This window comes from Mauremys reevesii, linkage group 1, assembly GCF_016161935.1.
Source record: "Mauremys reevesii isolate NIE-2019 linkage group 1, ASM1616193v1, whole genome shotgun sequence".
Classification (NCBI taxonomy): domain Eukaryota; kingdom Metazoa; phylum Chordata; order Testudines; family Geoemydidae; genus Mauremys; species Mauremys reevesii.
In genome coordinates this window covers 126,111,849-126,136,979 of record NC_052623.1, presented here as the reverse complement: position 1 = coordinate 126,136,979, position 25,131 = coordinate 126,111,849, and the positions used below count along the sequence as shown (strand labels likewise).

The following is a 25,131-nucleotide window of genomic DNA, read 5'->3' as shown; positions in this document are numbered from 1 at the left end:
TAAAAATCCAAATGCCTCTAAGATGGGGTTTTAATGCCATTTTGTAAAATAAAATATAGAAAAAATAAGCCTACATCCCAAAAGAGGGAAACTTTGAAGGAACTGGTAAATTATAAAGCCAAATAAATGGCTTAGACATGCAGTTTTAATACAGAAATACTGCCGGAAACAGTCATGCTGTGCTTAAAGCTGAAGTCCTAAATTCAGCAGAATTCCCATTGACCTTCAATACATTTTTTGCCAGGGGAAGGACTGCAGGATCCAAAATACATTAAGGGGACAACGTGAGGAATTTACTTTCAGTACCAACTCTTCCCCTTCCACCACTTGATGTAAGAAATAAAATAGAAAAAATGTAAACTTCAACAGTGGCTCACATTTACATGTCAGAGTTAAGAAAGTGGCTTTAATTACACTGCAGATTGTTTCTGAAGAGTTCAAAGAACAGCTGCCCAAAGCTAGACAAACCAAACTCTTAAAGTAGTCAGTATTTACTATGGAATGATGACTGCTGATTTGCTAATCTTAGTCTGGTGAGTGTGCATCTATTTACGGAATCTTTCAAAACACTGTTGTGTGCACACAGTGCATATCAAGGCTGGACACATTTAAATCCATAGTGCATGCCACCATGCTGTTTCCTCTGCAAGTTACTCTATTTGATCTACTGACTAATCTATACTGATGTCACTGAGCACTGATGTTTGTAACAATCAAACTCATGACTGAGTGCGACTCCTGTCCACAAGCATCTAGGCACAAAAGGACAGTTCCATGGTATGCTGTCCGGCTAATCTTTTTTAACATTCCTTGTCTATTACCACCACTTAAGATTTTAAGTCTACTGGTAAGTAGCTGAACTTCTAACAGAGAGCAGTAAGAGTGACTGAGGCCTAGTCTGCACTTTGCTGATACATATGTACAGGTTCAGTGACTGAAATAAGCTAGAGCAGCAAAAGCACTTATGCCGATACAACTGTCTACACTAAGGCTTTTGCAGGCATGGAAATGTGTCAAAAAATCCACAGCCTTAACAGGCACTGCTATGCGGGTAAACATTTCTAATGTAGACCTGGCCTGCTTGTCCAAACTGAGAGAAATGCAAATGTCCATTTCAGCTTTGCATTCCATAACAAAGCTGCAATGAAAGGATTTCCAGCTGTATAGGGAATGGCTAATTCATCAGCTTTCTATGGGAATTCTATTCTATTAGTCCTAGCTTTTGTAAAACAAGCTCCTTGTAAGACTTAAATCTGGAGCTAAATTAAACCCAGATCACATTGAACAAATGCCCCATAGCCTTAGCATTCTTTTAAAAGGTCTATACAGTACATTAACAATGAGCACTGTGGAAATCCCAGCTCTCAGCACCAAAGGGTTATTTAAGGTATGCGTTATAGGCAAACTTGAAGTGGATTTTAGCTTGGCATTTCAGTAAGAGCTTAACATAAGGGGTCAGAACCTCAGCTATGCCAACTGACACCAGTGATCAGCCCTGAACTTTTTCCCCTCCCAAACAAACAGAGGTTTCTGTGTAGTTTCTTGTAAGAGTATGGTGTGGTGTTACAGTGCTTTCTGTGAATTAGGTCACAATGCAGTAGAAACGGAAGCACCACTTCAACTGTTCGCCCCCCCCCTAGGAGGGGGGGGGGTTGGTTGTATAATCAAACTCACAACTTACTATATAATTTACTGTATTCAGAACTCTAAAAACACAGTCCTGGTATTAGGATAAAATAATTCCCAGTTACAGGGTGGGGAAGCAGAGCACTTAGAAAAACTCACCACCTAGATCTGTGAAAACTTTGCTACAATACTGAAGTGTAAACTACTACGCTTGCAAATACAGAGTTTTTGCAATGGTAGATGATTTGTCCAAGTATTGTCAGTAACTTTAAAAATTTAAGTGTCCTTGTTGCCATAAAAAGCACCTACAATTGACCATAGACTGGCAGCTTCAAATTGTAAAATAAACCACTCCATATTGGAGGTTCATTGTTGTCCATATTGCACCGTCATATCCTTACTGGAAATGAAGTCGTCGTGTCCACCTGTTTTAGGTGATTAGAATTTGTTCTGCTATGCAAAACTGTACAGTTGTTAGCATAAACTGAAGTTCTGAAAGGATGTGGAATGTAGTCTCTTCAGGGATGATTTTTTCTTCAGTCCTTGGCTGTTACAGTAACGCATCCTTCCAACGTCTGCAATTCAAGCTATGGGAGGGAGGGAAAAGTAATACTGCATTAGAACATTTTTTCTGCAATTAGCAGCTTCACTATTCTCAACAATAGAAGGCATGTTAAGAAAACAGTGTGAACTTTTTTTTAAAACTAGGAATTTTAAGCTTGTAGCTCAAGCTCAGTATTGTAACTATATTAAGTAGCAATAAATTGTCAGTAAAATATGCAGCACTATAAAAATTTTAAATGGAGATGGCAGAAGAGAAGAAATCAAGTTACAATAAAACAATGTGAAAGCTAATAGTATGCTCTGAATAAAAGCAGAAAAATTATTGTTGCTGTGTGCATACTTACATACTGACAAGGTTTTTCTAACAGATGGATTTAGCGATATCCGTTTTAATAATAACCTCAGGGCTCAAATTAGCTTGTTCATACATGCAAAACTGCAGCCACTCATCCCTTTTCAAATATCTAACAACAGTACAAGACCTCTCAGTGGATCAGTAAGATATTATTTTAACAAAATACAGACCAGGAGGAGTATGAACAAGTACGCATAAATGGACAAATACACCAATGGATTTACCTGTACTTTAATCATTTACATTTATTCATTTGCAAACAGGCCTTGCACTCATTGTCAAATGATAAGTACTTTATAGACTGAATATATAGAGAACTGAATTTTGTCCTGTGACAGATAAACTATTACCTGGCAGCGTTATGCAGCAGTGATGGAAAAACAATGGTATGTAAACATTCTATACAGTGTATAAACATTACAACCCTAATTTGATCACAATCCAGCAGCATGTCTATCTTGTAAATTTGATTCATTTTTAATAATATTTCCTGGACATAGTAAGTCAGGCCTCTCAAGTCATTCAGCTCCACTGAAAATAATACAAATCCTGCACTAATTTAATTAAATTTGCATATTCCAGACCCACTGTGTTTTTTGCATTCCATGAGAATGTTACCAACAAATGTCAAATTATATTATCAATATGTCAAATTAGCATCACTACTTTAGCATTGATATAGTATACTTCTCTGGGTACTTAGTATTGTTTAACAGGATTTACACTGCAAATGACAGACAGACATACTTCAACTGGTACCTTTTCATGGACTATCTTGTAAAGGCACAGTCAAACCCATATTAAGTCTGACTAGCGTAATTGTTACACAACTAAATTTCAAATGACTGCATACTTAAAGTTAAAGCTTTCTAGTCCCTTCCCCACCCTCTTCCAAAAACTCACTTATTTACCAAAGAAGAAAAGTATTTTAAAACTTAGCTTGAATAAAGTATATGACAGCAGGAACCCTTAGCACACGATGCATTCTTCCAGTGGCCTAATATTACCCTACATATAATGCAGTGGGACCTTGGCACCATGAACTCTTTTATGTGTACTCCTATTATTCAGTAAGTTTTATGAAACAAAAAGTTTGTTCTGATTCTCACTAAATACAGGTATTAACCCTTCAGCTGGGCTTTTGTTATAGATGGTCTCTTAATGGGACACTTTTTACTTTCAGTGGAACATCATTTTCAAAACTGCCATCAAACAGGATTTACTATTCCAGGGCGTCCATGTTGCATTGCAGAGCCGCTACTATCATACATCACTTGGCTAGTCTCTGATGTAAGGCTCTGTAATAAAGTAGCTTTACTCTGGAGGCTGATTTGCCTTTCCCACTTTTTCTGTTCATGAGCATTGTGGAAAAACTAGAGTCAGACACAAAAGCTGCTACAGCAGCAGCCCTCAGGGAAGCTAAGTATTAAATTGCTATGAATTCTCATTTGTAACAAGTGTCTTTTTAGTCCAGTGCATATGAAAATACTTTTGAGCCTTGTGTTAGGTTTCGACTTACTTTAACATTGTCATACTTTATTATAGCCTACCTTTTGCAGTTCTTTTTAGTAAGCTTGCACAGTTAGTGTCAGACAAGCTCACAAGCACCATTTACAGGATTTACTAAAATACTTCTAGGAGCTGCTCCAGAAAGAGTTTGAAACTTACAATGCAAATTGGTCTTTTCAAATCAAAACTTATTTTCATTTTGTCATACGTCTTATCCATTTTTATGCTATCAGAATGCATCAGGGACAGGGCTGTGGCCAGCATGGCTCAGGAATAAATACTTTCGTTTTTCACTTAGGGCTTGAGATCTTTATGCTCGGTGAAATAAATGGCAATAATGCTGCTACTGACTTCAACACTGTAGGATCGGGGCCTCATCACTCAGTGTCTTCCCCCTTCAGTAAGATACCTCCAAATTTTGCTCAAATGAGGGCCATACTGACAACTTGGAAAGAGCTGACAGGTCACAATGGTTTTCTATAAAATGAAGGAAGACTGCAGTCACCCTACTTGTTTAAACAGAGGTGTGCGAGCCATTGACACTACAGGTCTGAGCATGCTATGCTGCAGCTTCAATCAAAGTAAAAATAAGTCTTCCTGTGATTTGTAGTCTCAGGGCTGCCCCTCTGTATTAAAGAGGAAGGTAGCTCTGGGTTATACTGTAATCAATTCATGGACTGTATTAGGTCTGCCCTGGCCTATGGATGAAGGGTTTTGGTGGGGGGGGGGGAAGAGGGGTTAATTACTGGATTCTGAAAGGAATGGCCTTAGAATTTTCATACCTGTAAAGCTGTCCAAAGGAAGTAGCATCTGTGTGCTTGAAGTTGTTTGCGTAAACATTAGTTATTTTAATCTTAAACTGGTTCAAAGGAATGCCAGTTTTTAGCCACAAGCAGTAATGCATGTACCTCTCTGGACAGTAACAGCAGCTACTGTAGCTCTCCCACTGTGAGCTATCCGTCCTTTTCACTGATGTCAGGCTTACAGACAGAGAGGAAGGACAGGAGGAGTCTGAAAAGGAGATCCCGCTATCAAAATCACCACTCTAGAGATGAGAGCCTACCATGACAGAGCAAGGGGTTAGATAATCCTTGTGCTAACAGGTTTTATCTTTTGGGGGATGAGTAGGGGCAGAGAGGGCATAGAAGTAAAAGGTCTTGCAAATTCTTATTCAGCTGGCAATACTTAATTTTACTTAGTGCAAATCTGTAGCTTAATGAAGAGCATTAGAACTTGCAGAAGGCGCTCTACTCCGATAACACTGCAATGTATTACTGAATCCATCCTGTTGGAAAATTGTCACTTTCTGTTACTTATGCAAGTACCTTCCATCTAAGTCTAGAGAGAGAGAGAAATATCTATGCTTAGGAAATGCAAAAATTGACCACATCACTTAACATGGCTACTTTCAGAAGCTATATATAAGCCAAATAAATTGACCCTGTGCCTCACTTGTTCTCAAATGCCTTAATAATAAAGGAACACAGTATGCCTTTTACAACAAAGGTTTAAGAACTCTCTTCTCACAAGTTCTCTGTGGGTGATTGAAGACCAGTTTCAAAGGGCTCTCTCCCCCCAGCCTCAGACGCTACATTTTCAGTACACTAATATCCTCTACTTAACTAATTCCAATAGGAGATGGATGCAAGTCATCCTGTGGACAGTGGCAAAGAACCCACAGAATAGTTTTTAGTGGAACCTAGTTGTAGAAATTCCATAGTCAGTCTTTCCCCCTGCCTCCAAAATAGAAAAAAAAATATTTTAACGATAAAGTCCCAATATCCTTTTGAAGCAGCCTTCAGGGGAACCCGTAAGTTTTTATCAAATAGACTAGTTCTTGCTGCAGGAGAGGGCAGCATTTGTTTTGGACTGAGAATACAATAGTCTCAATGAAGTTGTATTTGTTAATCTAGTTCCCTAACCTTTTCCATTAAGTGTCTAGAACATTCTGGGTAACTACTATTTTAACCCCTTGCAAAGAGAAAGAGGTTACTGCAATATGCTTGAAGTAACAAAATAACCAATGTGTTCGGAGTCAGGCTTGAAGAGAAATTGTCTACATGACAAAGTCTTTATTATAAAACTTTAGATCTCATTATGATTTTTGTGTAGTGTGATGGTTTGAAAATGTGAATTTTTTTTTAAATACAAGGTTTGTGTTCTGGTTCACTATTAACTTGAAGATTTAAATAAAACTGAATACAGACATTGATTCTACTGTTTTCATTTTAATATTGAAACAAGAATGAGTCTCTGTGGAATGAGAAACAGAACATTTAAAATTGCTCTTTGTTTCACAGAAATTTCGTACTATAGTAGGTAAGAATTGAAGGGGAACGTATGCTTTGAATTTAATGTGTAGATATGCTAAACAAGTGCACCAAGTTAGAAAAAAAATTACCGTTCTTGGCTATACACAAAGACAGAGAGCTTGCTATTCTGTCAACTGAATACTTTAAAAAATTCTGTAAACAGGACATGTAAAGCACTAAGCAGAACCCACTGCAAATTTAAATAAGCCCTGCCCAGGTCATAGGACCCCTCCTCTCACAACTTTATCAGCTATATTGCCAGCCCTGTCCAAACTTCATTCTGAATGAGTAAGCCCTTTCATTTTCAGTTTAAACCGACTTTACTGAAAAAAATCCCAGGTTTTACAAAAAGTATTATTCATTTTTCCCTCATTTTCACCCTACCTTTGTACCATTCAAATATATAAAAAATAACTTGTTTTATTAGGAAAATGCAATACATTGCAATGAGATATATGTATTACAATAATATAACAGTTTGTGTGTATATGTAAAGCTGCTTGTTGAAGTAAGGCTATGTATTAATCTAGAAGATGCACACAACAAACAGGCATGCACGCAAGCTCTGAAGTGTGTGCCCATCTGAATGCGCTCATGAATCTCACGCCCACCACGTACACATTTCAAGCTGTTAGCAGATAAGTTTAAAGATCTGACACTATAATGGTAAGAAAACTAAAGCCTGTATCAGAATATGTTTCAGGACATAAACACGTATTCAAACATTTTAAAAAACAGAAACAGGAGAAAAAGGATGAAATTGAGTGTATGCCCTGCAAATGGTGTGGCCCAATTATTAAATGTAAATATTTATAGGTTAGTCCAGGGGTTGGCAACCTTTCAGAAGTGCTGTGCTGAGTCTTCATTTATTCACTCTAATTTAAGGTTTCACGTGCCAGTAATACATTTTAACATTTTTAGAAGGTCTCTTTCTATAAGTCTATAATATATAACTAAACTATTGCTGTATGTAAAGTAAATAAGGTTTTTTAAATGTTTAAGAAGCTTCATTTAAAATTAAATTAAAATGCAGAGCCCCCGGACCGGTGGCCAGGACCCAGGCAGTGTGAGTGCCACTGAAAATCAGCTTGTGTGCCGCCTTCGGCGCCCATGCCATAGGGTGCCTACCCCTGAGCTAGTCATTCAAAGTCTACAACAGTAAACTGTTTATTCAAATGAAAAGTTTTATTTGGGAATTAGGGATATAGTGTTTTCTTAAATTTAGAGGGGGCATTGTGTTTTGAATTCTGTTTCAGTTCTGCAGCAAATCACACTGAATTCCATTCATCAAAGTATTAATCTGAATACTTTCCCCCCATCCTTCCATCCACCAAAATAAACCCTGATATTTACCCCCCAAAAATAGATTTTTCCACAAATTTTCACCTGGTTTTGTTGTTGTAATAATAAATTCCCAGGAAAAATTAAATAAAATAAAAACCAAAAACGAAGGGCCTTAAGAATGAGGGAGGAGGCCTTGTCATTACTACAATGGCTCTTAGCCAAGATGGTCAGGGATTCAACCCCATGCTCTTGCTGTCCCTAAAACTGACTTCTATAATTACCTTGTTCTGTTCATTTCCTCTGAAGCATCTGGCACTGGCCACTGTCAGAAGACAGGATACTGGGTTAGATGGACCATTGGTCTGACCCAGTATGGCCTTTGTTATGTCTCATTCACTATGCACCATCCACATAAGGACTTACTGTGTTACAGTGGTAACTCCACTGCTTTTAATAGTTGCTTTGGGCTTATATTTGGAATTACAAACAGAATTGGACCAAGCATGAGGCAGAGATCCTGTCCAACTTTCACAAGGAGTGAGGCAGGCATGCTGCATAACAACAGTAATCTCGGATCATGTCATTCAAGTCCACACTGTAACACATACAAGGGAGCACAGCTGAAGTTGTGCATGTAACATCAGCTTTTCTATTTCCTGGCTTTCAATTGTTTCACTTTGCAAAACTAACATTATCTTTCCATAGGGTTTAAGGAATATTTTCACTGCTATTTGCCTACACACCATAAGAATGCCAATGCCATTTTGTTGAAAATACTGTGTTCTATGGATGAATTGTTAATGGCTCTATGCTCCCATGGCTTCATGCAGAGAAGTCAGTGGTGGAAGCAAGTGCTTCTGCAAAGGGTGTGGTGTGCAGAATCTTTGGGGCAGGCAGTAACCAGGCCTTACATATTTCACTGCACAGTCATCAGTAAGAAATAACCAATAAGCAGTTGTCTAACATTTGTTGCACACTAATTTCATAGTGCTGCAAGGGGTGCAGTAAATGAGGTTACTTGCTGCACCTAAATTACTTGCATAGAAAACACACACATTCACTACATTTTCCCTACTCCTGTATTTAGACACAGACAGACACAGACACACAGCAGCTCATGTCACTCAGAATACTGGGAGGTAGGTAAAGGCAGCATATGCCAACCCCTAATTCAGCTAAATCTTTTTTTTTTTTTACCCTAATACTCAGGGTACATCTACGCTTCGAGCTGGGGGTGTGATTCCTAGCTTGGGAAACACACACACACACACACAAGCTCTAACTGAGCTAGTGCACTAAAAATAGAGCATAGTCTCAGAGGAGTGAGCGGCAGGAGGGGCTAGCCCCCCCAATTACGTACGCCCCCAGTACACTCAGCACATAAAACGCAGGGAGGCTAGCCCCTCCGCTCACTCTGCCATGGCTACACTGCTTTTTTTAGCATGCTAGGATGATCAGAGCTAGCATTTGTACTTCTACTCAAGCTTGGAATTATACCCCTAGCTCAAAGCATAGTCAACATGCTCTAAAAGGCACCTCTCTTCCGTCAATGCCAGCTTTTCTGCCAAATTTCCACTTTATACCACACCCTGCTCAGAACTAGGCTTCTTTTAGAATAAAATTACAAGTTTTTTCATGGGCAGAGCGAGACTATTGCTGAACCATTTTTTTCTCCAGCTTTAAAAACAAATAAAATCATGCTTCGGCTCTGCACAAACAAGGATGGTGAATGTTTCAGGAAGCTTTAAACAACTGAGAATGGGGGGTCATTATGCACATGCCTAAGCAACTTCAGCTATTCATAGTAGCACTCCCTCTATAATGCAGCTACCATACAAGGAAAGGTACAGGCTGTCTGTACCCTACAGTCTATACTGAAAACTTTTGCCAGTATAGCTACATCAGAGGTGTGATTTCTCCCACTCCCCCAAATCTGATTGACATAACTATGCCAGCAAAAGCCCTAGTGTAGATGCAGTTATACCAGCAAAAAAGTCACTTAGCTGGTACAGCTTATTCAGTCTGGGGTGCAAGCATAAGACATATTGGGAAGAGTTATTTTGCCAGTATACGCTGTGTCTCCGCTATGAGAATCTGCTGGTATAGCTGTACCAGCAAACACATTCTACTGTAGACAAAGCTAAATTAAAGCTTCTCTTGGGCAATGTTCAGATACTCAGAACTATTAACCTGCCTCATGATTCAGCCAAACTGGTCTAAAGATTCTTAGTGTTTTACCATCTAAGTGGAATCCACATCAGACCCAAGTACAGTCCTTACACAAGTAAAACTCCTTGAGATGTACATTGGGAATTTTGCTTGAGGAAATCCAGAGTTAAGGTTAAACTTAAGAAATCCAAATGTGTTAACTATGCATTTTCATACCTCAAGGTATCCAAACAACCATTGGAAGGGGAGGGGGGGGGAATGAATGTCCTTAGTTTAATCTGGGATGACACATCAATGTATTATATACTAAAGCAGGGGTCGGCAACCTATGGCACATGTGCCAAAGACAGCACACGAGCCGCTTTTTAATATCCCCTCCAGCCCTCTGCCCTGACCCCTCCCACTACACCCAGCCCTCAGCCCCACACACACCTCAGGCCCCTGCACCCCCCTCATACACACCCAGCCCTCTGCTTGACTCCTTCACACACCCTCCACAACCCCAGCCCTGACCAGCACCCTCACACACACCCAGCTCCCCCACGCCCCATGCACCCCCCACATCCCCACCCCCACCCTGAGCACCAAATGGGAGCTCCTGCACCCCCACACACATTCCCACCTGCACCCCTCGCACCAAATGGGAGCTGCCCAGCTAAGTGCCCCACACCCAAACCTCCTGCCCCAAACCTGAGCCCCCTCCCTCATTCTAGCTCCTGGCCAGACCCTTCACACCCAGCCCTGTGCTCAGTGCACTCCCACCCTCAGCTTAGTGCAGAGAGAGGAAGAGAATGGGCCAGAACCAGGGAGAAGGTAGGTACTACTGTATGTGGGCAGGGCCGGGACCCCAGACTGGCAGCGGGCTGAGCGGGTCCAGCAGCCGGGATCCCAGCTGGCAGGAGCCGGTGAATGGAACCCTGGAGCGGCAGTGGGCTGAGCCACTCAGCCCAATGCCGGTTTGGGGTCCCGGCCTCCGGCCCCGCACAGACCACTGCTGGTCTGAGATTCTGGCTGCCAGACCCTTGCCAGCCAGGGTCCCGGCCGCAGACCCTGCTCAGCCCACTGCCGGCCTAGGTGAACAGAACCCCAGACCAGCAGCGGGCTGGCGGCGTAAGATCAAAATTTTAATTTAATTTTAAATGAAGCTTCTTAAACATTTTGAAAACCTTGTTTATTTTACAATACAACAATAGTTTAGTTATATAATATATAGACTTATAGAGAGAGACCTTCTAAAAAACATTAGAATGTATTACCGGCACACGAAACCTTTAAGTGAACAAATGAAGACTCGGCACACCACTTCTGAAAGGTTGCCGACCCCTGTACTAACGTATGGTTATTGCATAGTGTCACTACAGGCAGAGTTAAGGGTGAATGGGCATCTTAGCATGTTTCAATTTCTTTTCAAGTGTAACCCATACCAAAAAAGTCTAGGGTGTTATAATGCTTGGTTTTGGAATAATTACAATATCTCTGAACATTTTTACACTTAAACATTTATGTACTCAACCTGAACTGCAGTCATCTCCGGCTTATCCGGAAATTAAGATAGTATCTTCCATGGAAGAGCCATTAAGAACCCATGCATATGCTCATTGAAAAGCTGTTTTAGGGCAGGATCTCTGCTTTTTCCAATGTCCAGAGTTCCAAGTGGCAGTACATGATCAAACGTTTGCATCTGTTAACCATACCCCTTAACTGAAAATGATTCTAGCTGCTTCATAATAAAATACTAAATAAGGATTCTTTTCTCCCACCAAAGGCAGCCTGTACCCTGCATGCTTGGCTCATTGTTTCCAACAGAAGAGATTACAAAATACATTTTCTTTTATTGCAAGTTCAGCCCAGCCATTCAGAACCACGGGCCAACTGTGACATCCACATAGCCCAACCCGCTTACTGGCCGAGGAATGGCTATGTTTCCAACAACATCTGGTCTCCAAATCCTCAGTCATTCAAGAATGTTCCCACAGCAGCCTTCAGGGTGTCTGATTCCTAAAACCAGAACTCATGGTAGGAATTTTTAAGAGTTAGATACAGGCATGAGGGAACATGTTGGAATAACTCCAAGCAAACGTCAGTTTCAAAGTAAGCCCAGACTGTTGACAGTCTTAAAATGGCTTATTAGTAATTACATACTCGTTTAGCCCTAAGTCAAGAGCACTATATATTAAGGAAAATCAAAAGCAGCCCAGGGTCTGACAGTACAACAGTAACAGAGGCTTTGTGGCTTTACAGCTACTGAAACAGATCTAGACCACAAGCAAAAGATTCAATCTACAGTATCAGTAATACAGACTGTGAATGACTCAATAATTAGAGCTTAAATGTTAAGCTCTTAGAGGAGAATTTTGACTAAGGCAAATATTACTTATATTTTAATCAAGGAGTTTATTGGAAGGCTTAACTTTAAATTAACAAGTTTGTGATCTAAAATGAAACCTATGACTGAAGATTCTCTGCTTATTGTTAAGTACAACAAGCATTTTGCATGTAGATGACCTGAAAGTAGTCCTAAGTCACTTGTGTCCATTTTGTAGAAGTCTTCATCTTTGTTAAAGACACAGAAACCTTTGTGTAGAGCCAGTGCTAGGCATAAGCAGACTAAGCAATTGCTTAGGGGCCCAAGCAGCTCAACAGGCCCCCTATTCACTTCTTATTGTGTTGGTGGGGGGGAGACCCCAAAAGTATTCCTGCTTAGAACCCCCAATGCAGGGGCGGCTCTAGGCACCAGCAAAACAAGCTGGTGCCTAGGGCGGCCAAATGTAGGGGGCGGCAGGGCTGGCAGCGACTGCCGCCATGCTCATGCCTGCGGGGAGTCACCCGGGCGCGACACAACCCCCGACCGGCACGCATGCATGCGGGGGGCGGGGCGCGCTGCTGCTCTCTCGCGCCTCCCGCGACATGACTGCGGCGCTGCGCCGCGCGCGCCGCGCGGGGCCGCCAGCCCACCCACCAGCGAGAGGTCCGCTGCCCAGCCTCGCTCCGCGCGCGCCGCGCTGACTGCTTGGGGGGCGGGCGGCCAAAACGGTAGAGCCGCCCCTGCCCAATGGGCTGGTACTGCCTTCTGCCTTTGTGAAACAGTGAAAATCAGCTTTAAGCAAGAAGCTCAGTCCTATAGCAAACACCTCTTTTCAGAGAGGAAATTGGCTCATACAAACCCTTACGATACTTATTGAGTTCTGAGAAACTGTTAAGACAGTTCTTATTTTAACTCAATATCTCTCCAAGGCTTAAGTTTCATGAAATACTATACTGTCATAGTAAGTGACTGAACTAAATAGAATTAAATACTTGGTCAAAACAAGAACTGAAATATTTAAAGAGACTTTGCTAAAATTAGAGCCGTCAATCAGAAGATTGCTAATAGATTGTTTTCCAGTTACATCATAATATAATATTTCCCCCAGAAGGGCACACCTTACAGTTAGTCTGATCATACATTTCACATCAAATGTAGTTATATACTGTAAATAGTTCAGAAACAGCTTCTGAAAAGGAGTGTTCACTCAGGTCATCCCTCTCAAAGCAGCAGCTGCATCAGTTGGGAAGAGTGAAGGAAGAATCTCAACTCTCTTGCCAACATAGCTTAGGCATCTTATTTATTTTTCAGAAATATCCATACGGTACATTAAAAGAACATTTAAGGTTTCAAAATTAAGCACTCCAAAGTTAGGAAATGCCAGAAATAAGCTTGCCTCTTGTATCATTAAAGATAGATGCACTAGAGGGAGCACATTAATTACCTGATCACATACCATTTTTCTCCCATAGGACACCTGCCTCTGTCAGTACACAGGATTGATAGTGCACAGTTAATGAGTAGGTAGTTGTTCAATATTTTATTTTCTCCTTATTGTTGAATCTGTGGCTATTGGCCTTATTTACTACACGCTGTTCACACCCTGCTCTGAACACAGAATTATTAATTTTCTTGTGGGCTTTTCTGTAACACTCAGCACTATAGTATTCAAATGAGTCACATGCTTTAATCAATCTATCTTCTCAAACCCCTGTGAGACGAGGGGCTGGTAATCATTCCCATTTTATAGAGAAGTATCTATTCCTTTTGGGTGCCCAATTTGAGACGACTAAAATGCAGATTTTCCAGAGTACTTACCATGATACAGTGCTTTATATACTCAACCACAGCTCCCACTGATTTCAGTTTCACTGCTGAGTGCTCTGCATGTCTGCTAATCAGACCACAGTGTCAAGCTGGGCACCCAGAAGAGGAGTACCAGTTCATCAGTGACCACCTGGGAAAAGTTTAGTTTAAGTGTTTTGCCAAGTATCACACAGTAATGCTGTGGCAGAGGCAGCAATAGAATTCAGTTCTCCAAGATAGCATTCACCTGCCTCAACCATGAGCCCATCCTTCCCTTTCTGCAATCCCCTGCCTCATTTGCTACACATTTTTCGACTTCTGCAACAAATGAAGCAGGGGTACTACAGACAACAGTCTCCTTCACCACACAACCCTGATTCACCCCCAGAGCAGGTCCAATCTGTGTACTGAATGAGTCAGGGGTCCCGTGGAAAAAAACAAGCATACACAGAAAGGGGCTGAGTTAAGATTGCACAATCTTAATTCTGGCTTTTTCTAACTTTTGAGTGCTTGACTTTGCATAATGTTCTTTTAACATAATTTGTGTCCAGTACTATTATATATATATATATATATGCACATTTTGATATCTTCTTATCAATTCACACATACCACCCCTCTCAAAAATAGAATTAGACTGGAGCCTCTTCAGGCTTGTACCCGATAGCATTTTAAACAGTAAAAGCTGTACACAGTGTCATTAGTCACATTAACCTAGGTTTTTAAAAAAGCAAACTGAAAAAGAAAAATTCCATCATGTGGCATCACATTGATACCCATGTGGTTCATCAAGATGACTGGAACGTTTATCTCCACCACACAGACCCCTGCCACTTAAGCTAACAGAGTAACCGATAGCAGTAGTAGGTTACCATGTGTGGACTAGAACTAGAAGGGGGAGAAGAGACAGTTTGCCAGTGGGTTTCATAGATATTTGCTGACAGCAGAGGAATTATGAGATTCAGGAATCTCAGGTTCCATCCTAGGCTCTGGAGGAGCCTATGTTCTAGTGGTCAGAAAAGTCTGCTTGTTTCCCTCAAGACTGAAACCTTGTGCCCCCACCCCCTCCAACCTGTCCCTGTCTCAGTCCTGTCTCTTCCCCACCCCGGCTCCATACCACTCACCCACACTCCTAGAATGGAACATTTCAGCCCAAGTGGTTGAAGTTTGACAACACTATAAGTAGCTGAAAACAGGGTCTTTCTTATAAGAGGAAATGTCCGGCAACCTTAATGTGTGCTGTTAACGCCATCTAGAATATCATCATCTTCATTTCAGTCAAGCAATGCAAGATAAACCTGGCTGTGAAGGGTCAGAACCCAGTACAGTGGTAAAATAGGTCACTGTCACAGCTTAACACACCAGTACCGACAGCTAGAGTTTCTTGGCACTAAATACAAAGATAATCACACTCTCAGTACTGAGAAGTTATTCTCTCTTTGGCCTGTTGCTGGAGCCAAGGCTGCCAGATATATCCCTCTAAAACAGAAGAGTGATGGATCTCCCACTCTTAAAAAACATTACATCAGGAGGCTTTTAATTGATTAAAAAGGGCTATCAATTTAAACTGCACATTAAATGATCCGGGTCAAGAGAATCTCAAACTGAAAGACCAGGATTAACACAAGTAGGATCTTGAAAATGTCTGTCAAGTCAAATCTTTCACTGACAGTCTTGTTCTTCCTATCTCCTTCTCTAAAATGGTAGCACTCTGTCAAGTTTAATGCAAGTGGCAAACCAACATTTAATACAGCACGTGGCTTTATTCTGAAAAAATGATAATGGGTATGTCTACACAGGGATAGAAACCCGCAGCACAGCCATGGCTGTCAGCTTACTTGGGTTTGCCGAACTAAAAATTGCCATGTTAGATGATCAGGCTCGAGTTTGAGCTCTGGGACCCTCCACCCTCTCCGGGTCCCAGAGATAGGGCTCCAGCCTGTGCCAGAACATCTACACAACAATTTTTCAACCTTGAGCTGAAGCCCCAGAAGCCCAAGTCAGCTGATCCAGATCAGCCATGTGTTTTTTTTTTACCCCTGGTGGACATACCCTATTTCAAAATATCACATACTATACTTAGGGTACGTCTATACTACCCGCCAGATCGGCGGGTAGTGTTCGATGTATTGGGGATCAATTTATCGCATCTCATCTAGATGCTGTAAATCGATCCCCGAATCGACACCTGTACTCCACCTCGGCAGGAGGAGTAAGTGGAGTCGACGGGGGAGCTGCGGCGGTTGACTCGCCTCTGTGAGGACAGCCAGGTAAGTTGAAGTAAGATACTTCGCTTAGCTGAAGTTGTGTATCTTAGTTCAACCCCCCCTTCCCCACTAGTGTAACTCAGGCCTTACTGTCCCTATCAGCCAGCTTTAGTCACAAGTTTTTAATTCTTTGTATTCTTGTTAGGGTTACAGAGCCAATGCATCTCAGAACATATTCTGTTTATTTTTTAGCATAATTTTTCCCCTTCTGAAATATAGTTCCATTGCAACAAGTTTGCATAAGTGTCTGAGGGCATAATTTGGCCTGCTGAAACTTTTAGTGTTGATATCTGAGAAAAGGAAAGAACTTAGTTTGACTCTGGGCCTTTCTTTGAACTTGCAGGGTTGACAGGGAAAAAAAATAAGATCTTTAACTGTTTAGTGAACACATGCAATATGAAAACCATTAAGAAATGAGAAAGTCCACTGTTGTTTAACCCTTTTCAGAGGAAATCACTATCATAAATGTGTACATCTTTGCATTTATCGGGAAAAATATAAAAATACTCCTGAAATATTAAGACTGTTTCCTCTGTACTTGAAATACACCAGCATATTGCATGAATTTCTACAACTGCCACCTGAATATTGATCTATGAAGTGCCAAATTAAAACAAAGTAAAACGAGGGGTAAATACTGCTGTCATTGGACATTCATTGTTTGTGCAAATGTGTATCAGTACAGCAAAATCACACAGTACCTAGACTGTCAGTTTAAGTGTGCAGATATATGGATTGTATTAATGCATATGAATCAGTCTAGATCTGAAGTCTCAGATTTGGAGTAAAATAAGTATAATGTAATATTTTACCAACAGCTATACTGCTCGAGTTCCTACATATCTGAAGGTAACTGCATGACAGCTAATCATTAAAGCAGATGATACAAATTATCCTTTGAAACATTTATCAGCTTTGTTCCTGTTTTCCCATGAAACTGTATATAGAAGCTGTTACATCATTACACAGGATGGAATGCAAGTATGTTGTTCCAAATCTCAGCCTAAACTGCTAAAAATCTCATGAATTTTTGGCACCGATCTATCCTTTCTAAACCTGTGGCATTTAGCTCAGCTATGAAAAGTGTTTATGGTGCTGCCCCGCCATCTTAATGATCAATTGTACTTTTTGTTTAACCACCCCATGCACTAGAATTGGGATTTTGCTTTTTTTTAAAAAAAAATGAAAGTAAAATCTCTCCTATGAAGAGCTAAAATGGTGCAAAACAAAGTGTCTCAGCAGTAATTCTCAGCTGTTCTCAGAATGCAATTTAACCGTAGTTTCTCACCATCTCACTTTCAACAAGATCTGCTTCTGCTTAATGCAAAAGCTCTCACATACTAAAACTGTACAGCGCTAGTCCTGATTTAAGATTTGTTCTTAATCTCCTACAACAGAGTAGATAAATATCAATATTCTTTGTTAGTTGACACTATATTTTTGTGCTCCACACTCAATAGGTAAGTTTCCAGACTGAGGAGAGTATGTTGCAAACAGGCTAAAAGACAATACATCAGGGGTCGGCAACCTTTCAGAAGTGGTGTGCCGAGTCTTCACTTATTCACTCTAATTTAAGGTTTTGCGTGCCAGTAATACATTTTAATGTTTTTAGAAGGGCTCTCTCTCTAAATCTATAATATATAACTAAACAACTGTTGTGTGAAAAGTAAATAAGGTTTTTAAAATGTTTAAGAAGCTTCATTTAAAAATAAATTAAAATGCAGAGCCCCCCGAACCGGTGGCCAGGACCTGGGCAGTGTGAGTACCACTGAAAATCAGTTTGCATGCCACCTTCGGCACGTGTGCCATAGGTTGCCTACCCCTGCAATACATCTTCAAGGGAAAAATTCACATTAATTTGCTGTCAGCCTTAAATGCATTGATGATGAAGTTTTCAAAAGCACTTTAAGTGATTTAGGGCCCAGATTTTAAGAAGTATTTAGGGATTGCTTCACTGAGCATTGCAATGCCTAACTTATGAGTCTATATCTCCTGGAAGTCAATGATACTAAGGGTCCTAAATGCCTATGTTATTTTTTTCAATAAGAGTTCAGCTCCTAACTCAGTTAGGCATTGCAACACTAAGTGGAGCAACAGCCAAATACCTTTAAAATCTAGACCCTGAAGATGCACAAGTCTTATGGTCTCTGAATGTGACTTGTTTTTTAATGTGACCTAGATACTTTTGAAAATCCCACTCTTAAGATTTTGAACTCTGCAAACTTTCTTCAGTTATGTGTATTGCCTAGTATTGGGTTCAGGACATTTCTGTTTTTAATTATTTTTTTTTAAAATGTAAATTACTCTAAAGGTGGAATGTTAATAGCTCATATAGTTACACAGCAGAAATCTTGCAGGACAGACTCTGTCGTTTTTTTTCCCTCCACTGTGAAAAGAATACATAAATATCAGATAAAGTATAAGGGCAGGAAAATACATTTAAACTGATCACTAATAAAATAAGGAGCAGTGGTGTTAATGAACAAATTCAACTGAGGATGTAGAAAGGACTTTGATATTGAGGGCAAGTCAGATACTTGAATTTATGCTAAACTCAACAGGTCAGGGTTTCTCAAACAGAGGTCGCCACTTGTGTAGGGAAAGCCCCTGGCGGGCCAGGCCAGTGTGTTTAATTGGCCCGGAGCAGTGATCCGCCGCCAGTGGGAGCCGCGATTGGCCGGACCTGCGGACGGGGCAGGTAAACACACCGGCCTGGCCTGCCAGGGGCTTTCCCTACACAAGCGGCGACCTCTATTTGAGAAATCCTGCAATAGGTGTTTGAGTTAAAATTAAACAGTTTATGAATGTTATCTATTTTTCTAGTGGATGCAACAAATTAAGCTGAATGACCAGGCAGATTATGCTTCAGTCTTAGTCAGAGTGACTTTAGAGAAAGTGAAATTTTATGTGTTCATTCACAACAGTGGTGTAGCACTCGGCTCAGGTTTTTACAACTTGATCCTGCAAGGTGCTAAGCACACTCAGTTGCCCCAGGAGAACTGAGTATTCTGATATTGCAAGGTGAAGATCCCAGGTTGAATTTGTTACAAATGAATCAAGCTCAAAATTGCTGGGGTTTTTGATGGAAAGACAGAAATCCTTTTTTTGATCTTTCAGTATGCAATAAAGTCTCACCAGTTTCTTCTCAAGCACATCAGTACAAGTTAGGTAGGGTATATACATGGTAAAGTTTTAGAGTGAGGTGACTTAATATGAGTACTGTTCCTCTAATAAAAGGTAAAATGCCACTTAAACAAATTCTGTTCGCACACTCTATGCAACCTGACCGCATAAGGCTGCACGAGAACACAGAAATGGCCCTTAGGCTATAAAATAGGTCATTTCAGTACAAAAAGAGTTTAAAAAAAAAAACACTCAAAACTTGCTCGACAGAGTGAAATTAAATAATTTCTCAAGAACATTTTTAGGGATATAGTCTCCCCTAGAAGCATGCTTCTGCCACTAATACTAGTATTAAGGTTATATCTTCCCCTGCAAAAGTGTATTAAGCAATTCTTTCCCGTGCAACACACCAGTCACCAAAACCTATAATGTAATTAATTCAAATGCCCCTCCAGTAACAGTAGCTGTAAAACATTTCTTTTGAACTGCCTTTATTTTCAGCACTTTACATGTATAGTTTTATTCTTGATCCAGGATTATCCCCGATTTGAAGTTCATAGTCTCATTTTATATCTGAGGGTTACAGATAAATTTGAGTATAACCTTGAATGCCCTTGCAGCTTTGTCTAAATGTCATCAGATTAAAAAAAGAAAAAGAGTCTAACAATTTAAAGATCCACTTCTCTGAAATACAACTTCCCTCCTCTCCCCCCAAATGAAAATATACCCTAATATGCAAGTTCCAGGAAATTCAACTGAAACCAGTATCTTAAAACTCAAACTGAATCCTAAAAATTTTAAACAAACTTCAGGATAGGTAGACCTTTCCAATATTGGTTTGTCTTAACCTTGATAGGAAATATTTTTAAATTGTTTGGGTGCAAATTTACCAGCTGAGAGGATGTTATTGTTGGGATAGGATGTGACGGACAAAATCCTGTGCATTGGAGCACCCTGTGTCAGGCAGGAAGTTAGGAAAGTAAAATGTTATCTCAGTTAGTGCAGAGAACCAGAGTTGAAATATTAAGTATTCACTTTTCATTCTCAGAATTTTTTACAAGATAGCCAGAAGAATGTCTGAGTCACATTAGATATGACAAACCAACTTTAAAACATTCCTACATTAGGAATTTTGTAAAAAGAATGTCAGAGTTCTGATTAAACAAACATCTTCAAACTCCTTGCTGTAGCCAAGTGCTTACTCCATTCCTGTGATCACCATCTACAGTTCTAGTGTCAAATACAAGGAAGTGGAAATAGCTCTCCTTCCTTTGACTTCATGCGTCTCCAACATATGGTATTAGCAGTGCTGTACTATAATCTACACAGAGAAAGATTATCTCCAGCCCAGTCAGTAGGTTATTAGGTTAGTGTGAATGGAAGCAAAGCCCTTCTCAGGTGAAGACACCTTTCTCCATTATAAACGTGCACCCCAAGCAGTTAAAAGGTCTGTTAGGCTTTACAGAACTTAATACAGAATATAAATTCAAGGCTTAACCTGTTTTGTGTAAGTGTTCTTATGAAAATAGTTTAAATTCTACTTAACATTTGTAGTCTTAAGGAATCGTATGATAAAAGAAACATTAACACCTTACCTTAAAATTAAGATAAAAAAATGAAGATATGATTTGCTTAGGCTGTGTATTTATTCTTTGCATTTCTCTTAATCTGAGCAATGAAAAGAATCAAAGGAGTTACAGTTTTGTATACAGTACTTCAGTTTCATACTATCTGGAATGTTTAATGATTGTTCCCATGAGAACTTTTAAAAATTCTAGAAACACTGGTTAGCTTTAGGTTTTTAATAAGAGCCTGCTTTTACATGATGTAGATGTAAGGATAAATTAGGCTTGACATCATCCCTTCAATGTACAATGCTTTCTAATTCCACAGAACCATGAAGTGCCAGTTACTTACCCGTTTTCACTATCCAAGACAAAACAAGAAAATTAGGTAAGTTATTTTAAAGCCTTTTCAGTTTTAACTTAAGATGATACTCTCCTTGCGTCTCGTAAAAGTATTAGTTTGCTTTTACTGGGATTTCTCAATTGACAGTGTGCCTTTAACGTCAGATGTGGCCCAGTCACAAACCCATCAAGGGAAAGTCTCAAGAGGAAGGAGTGAAAGCACCAATTCTTGGAACATTTTAGGACTAGGTTTGCTAAAGCCCTGAGGAACAGAGATCTAACTAGATCTGCTCCCATCAGATGTGGGGAGGGTACACTGTAATGTCTTCCTGCACCCCAACTCCTTTGCTTGTAGTCTAAGGATGTCACATTCCTAACCCAACTGCTGCATTTTTCTGACCAATATAATGTTGCAGAAAGAGCTTTCACTTAAAAAAAAAAAAAAGGTTCCAACTCTGTTGCAAAAATAACCTTGTAATGATGGACAGAAGTATTGCGCCTGGCCTGAAACAACAGCATTATAGGAACAGTAACTGTCCCTATTAATCTCAACAGTGCACTCACTAACTCTGAAGCTTAACAGTGACAATTTTAAAGCCAGATGTCCAGGCCTCATTTGAATGTGTGCAACTAGGTATGTGACAGTCCCAAGGTCAGCAGTGGGGAGTAAAGTCCAGTGTAGCAGGAGAGTAACTTCATAACTCTGGCCCACTTATCTTAATTAAAATCTAACCCAGTTCTCAACACAGTGAGGGGGTGATACCCACCTCCAGCCCAATGCATTAAGGATGAAATCCTTTGAGGTGGAGGCATGATTTCCGTTTTGGGGAGCCAGACCCACACTAGCCCTGACTGAACTTGGGCACTAAAAATGTAAGCGTAGTCAGGATGGGCCCCAGTAGTAGCAGAAGCTGGCTTCCTAAGTATGAGCAGGTGGGATCTTACTCCAGCAGCTAACCTATCCCACCACTTGCATGGCCACAGCTACACTTTCAGGGTATGTCTACACAGCAAAGAAAAACCTACAGCTGGCCCACTCCAGCTGACTGGGGCTTATGAGCCTGTTTCATTGCTATGTAGACTTGCAAACTCAGGCTCTGGGACCCTCCAACCCCGCAGGGTCCTTGAGCCCCGGGTTCCTACCCAAGCCCTGACAGCTACACATCCTTGAGTCCCGGGCTCCTACCCAAGCCTTGACATCTACACAGCAATGAAACAGCTACCTACCCCAGAAGTCAGCTGGCACAGGCCAGTGTCTAGTTGCTGGGTAGACCTCATCAGTTTCATCCCACTAGTTCAATCAGAGCTAGCAAGGGTGTTTGGCCTCCAGCCAGAAATTACATCTCCATCTCAAAGTGTAGAGCTATCCAGTAGCAAAAGTCCCACTGACTTCAACAGAGCCAGACTTTCACCCCCACCCCGTTCCTATCCCTAGAAGCGGGATCCCACCTGTCTGTCGCCCTCTCCCTCGGGCTCTCCCCTCTCTCAAGGAAAGGCTGCTGCATTTCTGCCCAGGCCCCGCAGGTAGAAAGATGAGGGAAGCGTGAGGGAACCTTTTCTAGCACTAGAAAAGGTTCAGAAAAGGGCAACTAAAATGATTAGGGGTTTAGAGAGGGTCCCATATGAGGAAAGATTAAGGAGGCTAGGACTCTTCAGCTTGGAAAAGAGAAGACTAAGGGGGGACATGATAGAGGTATATAAATCATGAGTGATGTTGAGAAAGTGGATAAGGAAAAGTTATTTACTTATTCCCACAATACAAGAACTAGGGGTCACCAAATGAAATTAATAGGCAGCAGGTTTAAAACAAATAAAAGGAAGTTCTTCACGCAGCGCATAGTCAACTTGTGGAACTCCTTGCCTGAAGAGGTTGTGAAGGCTAGGACTATAACAATGTTTAAAAGAGAACTGGATAAATTCATGGTGGCTAAGTCCATAAATGGCTATTAGCCAGGATGGGTAAAGAATGGTGTCCCTAGCCTCTGTTTGTCAGAGGGTGGCGATGGATGGCAGGAGAGAGATCACTTGATCATTGCCTGTTAGTTTCACTCCCTCTGGGGCACCTGGCATTGGCCACTGTCGGTAGACAGATACTGGGCTAGATGGACCTTTGGTCTGACCCGGTATGGCCTTTCTTATGTTCTTATGTTAAGCGTGTTGTTACCTGCGTGTCCCGTCCACGGCAGCTGCTACCTGCTGTCCCCCTCCCGGGCTCCGCCGCCGGGCTCGGCGCTGGGCGGGTAGGACAAGAGGCTCATGGCTTCGCCGCAGGCGGCCTCCACCTGGCGCACCTGCTCCTGGCTGAGCCGCTCCCTCCAGGCGTGGATGGCCTCCCGCGCGTCCCGGGCGGAGATGAGGAAGGGCCGGTCGGAGGAGTAGGCGGCGCCGCGGGTCATGTTGAGCACGAAGCTCTCCATGGCGGGCAGCACGGGCAGGCCGGCGAAGCGCAGCAGGCGGCGCAGCTGGGCGCGGGGCTCCCGCACCAGGTCCTCGTAGCGCAGCTGGGTGTAGCGGCGGCGCAGCCAGGCCGGGGCGCGGCGGGAGAAGAGCAGGTCGCGGAGCCAGGCCTGGCAGATCACCTCCAGCGCGCCGCTCAGGAAGAACTCGGCCCGGTGCTGCTGCTGCGCCCGCATCCCGCCGCCGCCCACCCCGGCCGCGGGCAGGAGCTGCCGGCGGGGGAGTCCCCGGGGCTCGGCGCGGTGCCGGCTCCGCAGCACCTGGATGCTCTCCCGCAGCAGCGCCTGCTTGGCCTTGAGGCGGGAGTTGTGCACGGCGCGGGGGTCGCGGAAGAGCTGGATGACCCGCAGGTTGAGGCCGGGCTCCCGCAGCAGCGGCAGCAGCGCGCCCAGCTCCAGCAGCCGCACGTCCTTGATCACCACCACCGGGTACTTGCGGCACTCGGCCTCCAGCTCCCGCAGCCCCCGCGGCGGGCAGCTCCGCTCGCAGGCGGCGCCGTCGATCAGGCCGATCTCGTGGCGGGCCCGGGGGGCGGCCGGGCAGAGCGGGGCCGAGCAGATCACCCTGTTGGTCCGCCAGCCGAAGAGGCCGGCCGTGGTGAGGTTGGCGGCGCCGCCGCCGCCCGGGGCCGGAGGGGCCAGCGGGTCCCGGGGCGCGGGCGGGGCGGCGTAGAGGCGCAGCACGGAGAAGTCGCAGCGGAAGAGCGAGCGGAGCATGTCGCGCAGGGCGCCCTGCAGGCTGAGCGCGTCGGCCGGGTACAGGGCCTGCCACAGGTGCCACATGGGCTCGTACAGGTAGAAGACGTCCGGGTGCTGGTTGAACAGCTCCCCCAGGAAGGAGGAGCCCGTGCGCCAGGTGGCGTGCAGGTAGATGTGCCGCTTCCCGCCGCCGCCGCCGGCCTCGCTCCCCTCAGCCGCCGCCCCCTCGCCCTCCGGCGACTGCTCCTCCTCCTGCTCCTCCTCCCAGCCCCACTCGCCCAGCGCCTCCTGCAGGCTGGGGCAGCGGGGCTGCAGCGGCGCCTCCTCCGCCCCGCGCCCCCGCCTGGCCCCGTAGTCCTGCACGTAGGGCACCAGGAGCAGCAGCAGCAGCGTGTAGAGCACCAGCAGCAGGGCGAGGCGGCGGTGCTGCCAGCGCCACCGCCGCCCCTTCATCGCCCCGCCGCGCTCTGCTGCCGGGCAGCGGCGTCCGCAGCCAGTCGCCGCCGCCCGCCCTGCGCTTGGGCTCTGGCTGAGCCGCCGCAGCAGCAGGGAGAGTCCTGCCTGTTGGAAAGCGATCAAACTTGGAGGAGGAGGGCGGAGGCGGCGCCTGGGGGTGTTGGCTCCGTGGGTCCCTCCCCGTCTGGAAAAACACGCCCAGGTGCCGGAGACTCCGCGGCTAGAACACCAAAGAGGCTGCTGCCCCCGCCTTCCTTTCCCATAGCCAGCTGCTGAAGCTCCCCACAGACAGA

The 25,131-nt window shown here is 43.1% G+C and overlaps 1 protein-coding gene across 1 annotated transcript; it reads right to left on the bottom strand.

Moving 5' to 3' along the window:
* CHST7 (carbohydrate sulfotransferase 7) lies at positions 1-25,131 on the bottom strand. The gene is made up of 2 exons (XM_039525975.1): positions 23,392-25,131; positions 1-2,213 (listed from the first exon to the last, which is right to left on the bottom strand). The coding sequence occupies exon 1, from the start codon at positions 24,833-24,835 to the stop codon at positions 23,417-23,419; it is 1,419 nt and encodes a 472-aa protein (XP_039381909.1). The 5' UTR covers positions 24,836-25,131; the 3' UTR covers positions 1-2,213; positions 23,392-23,416.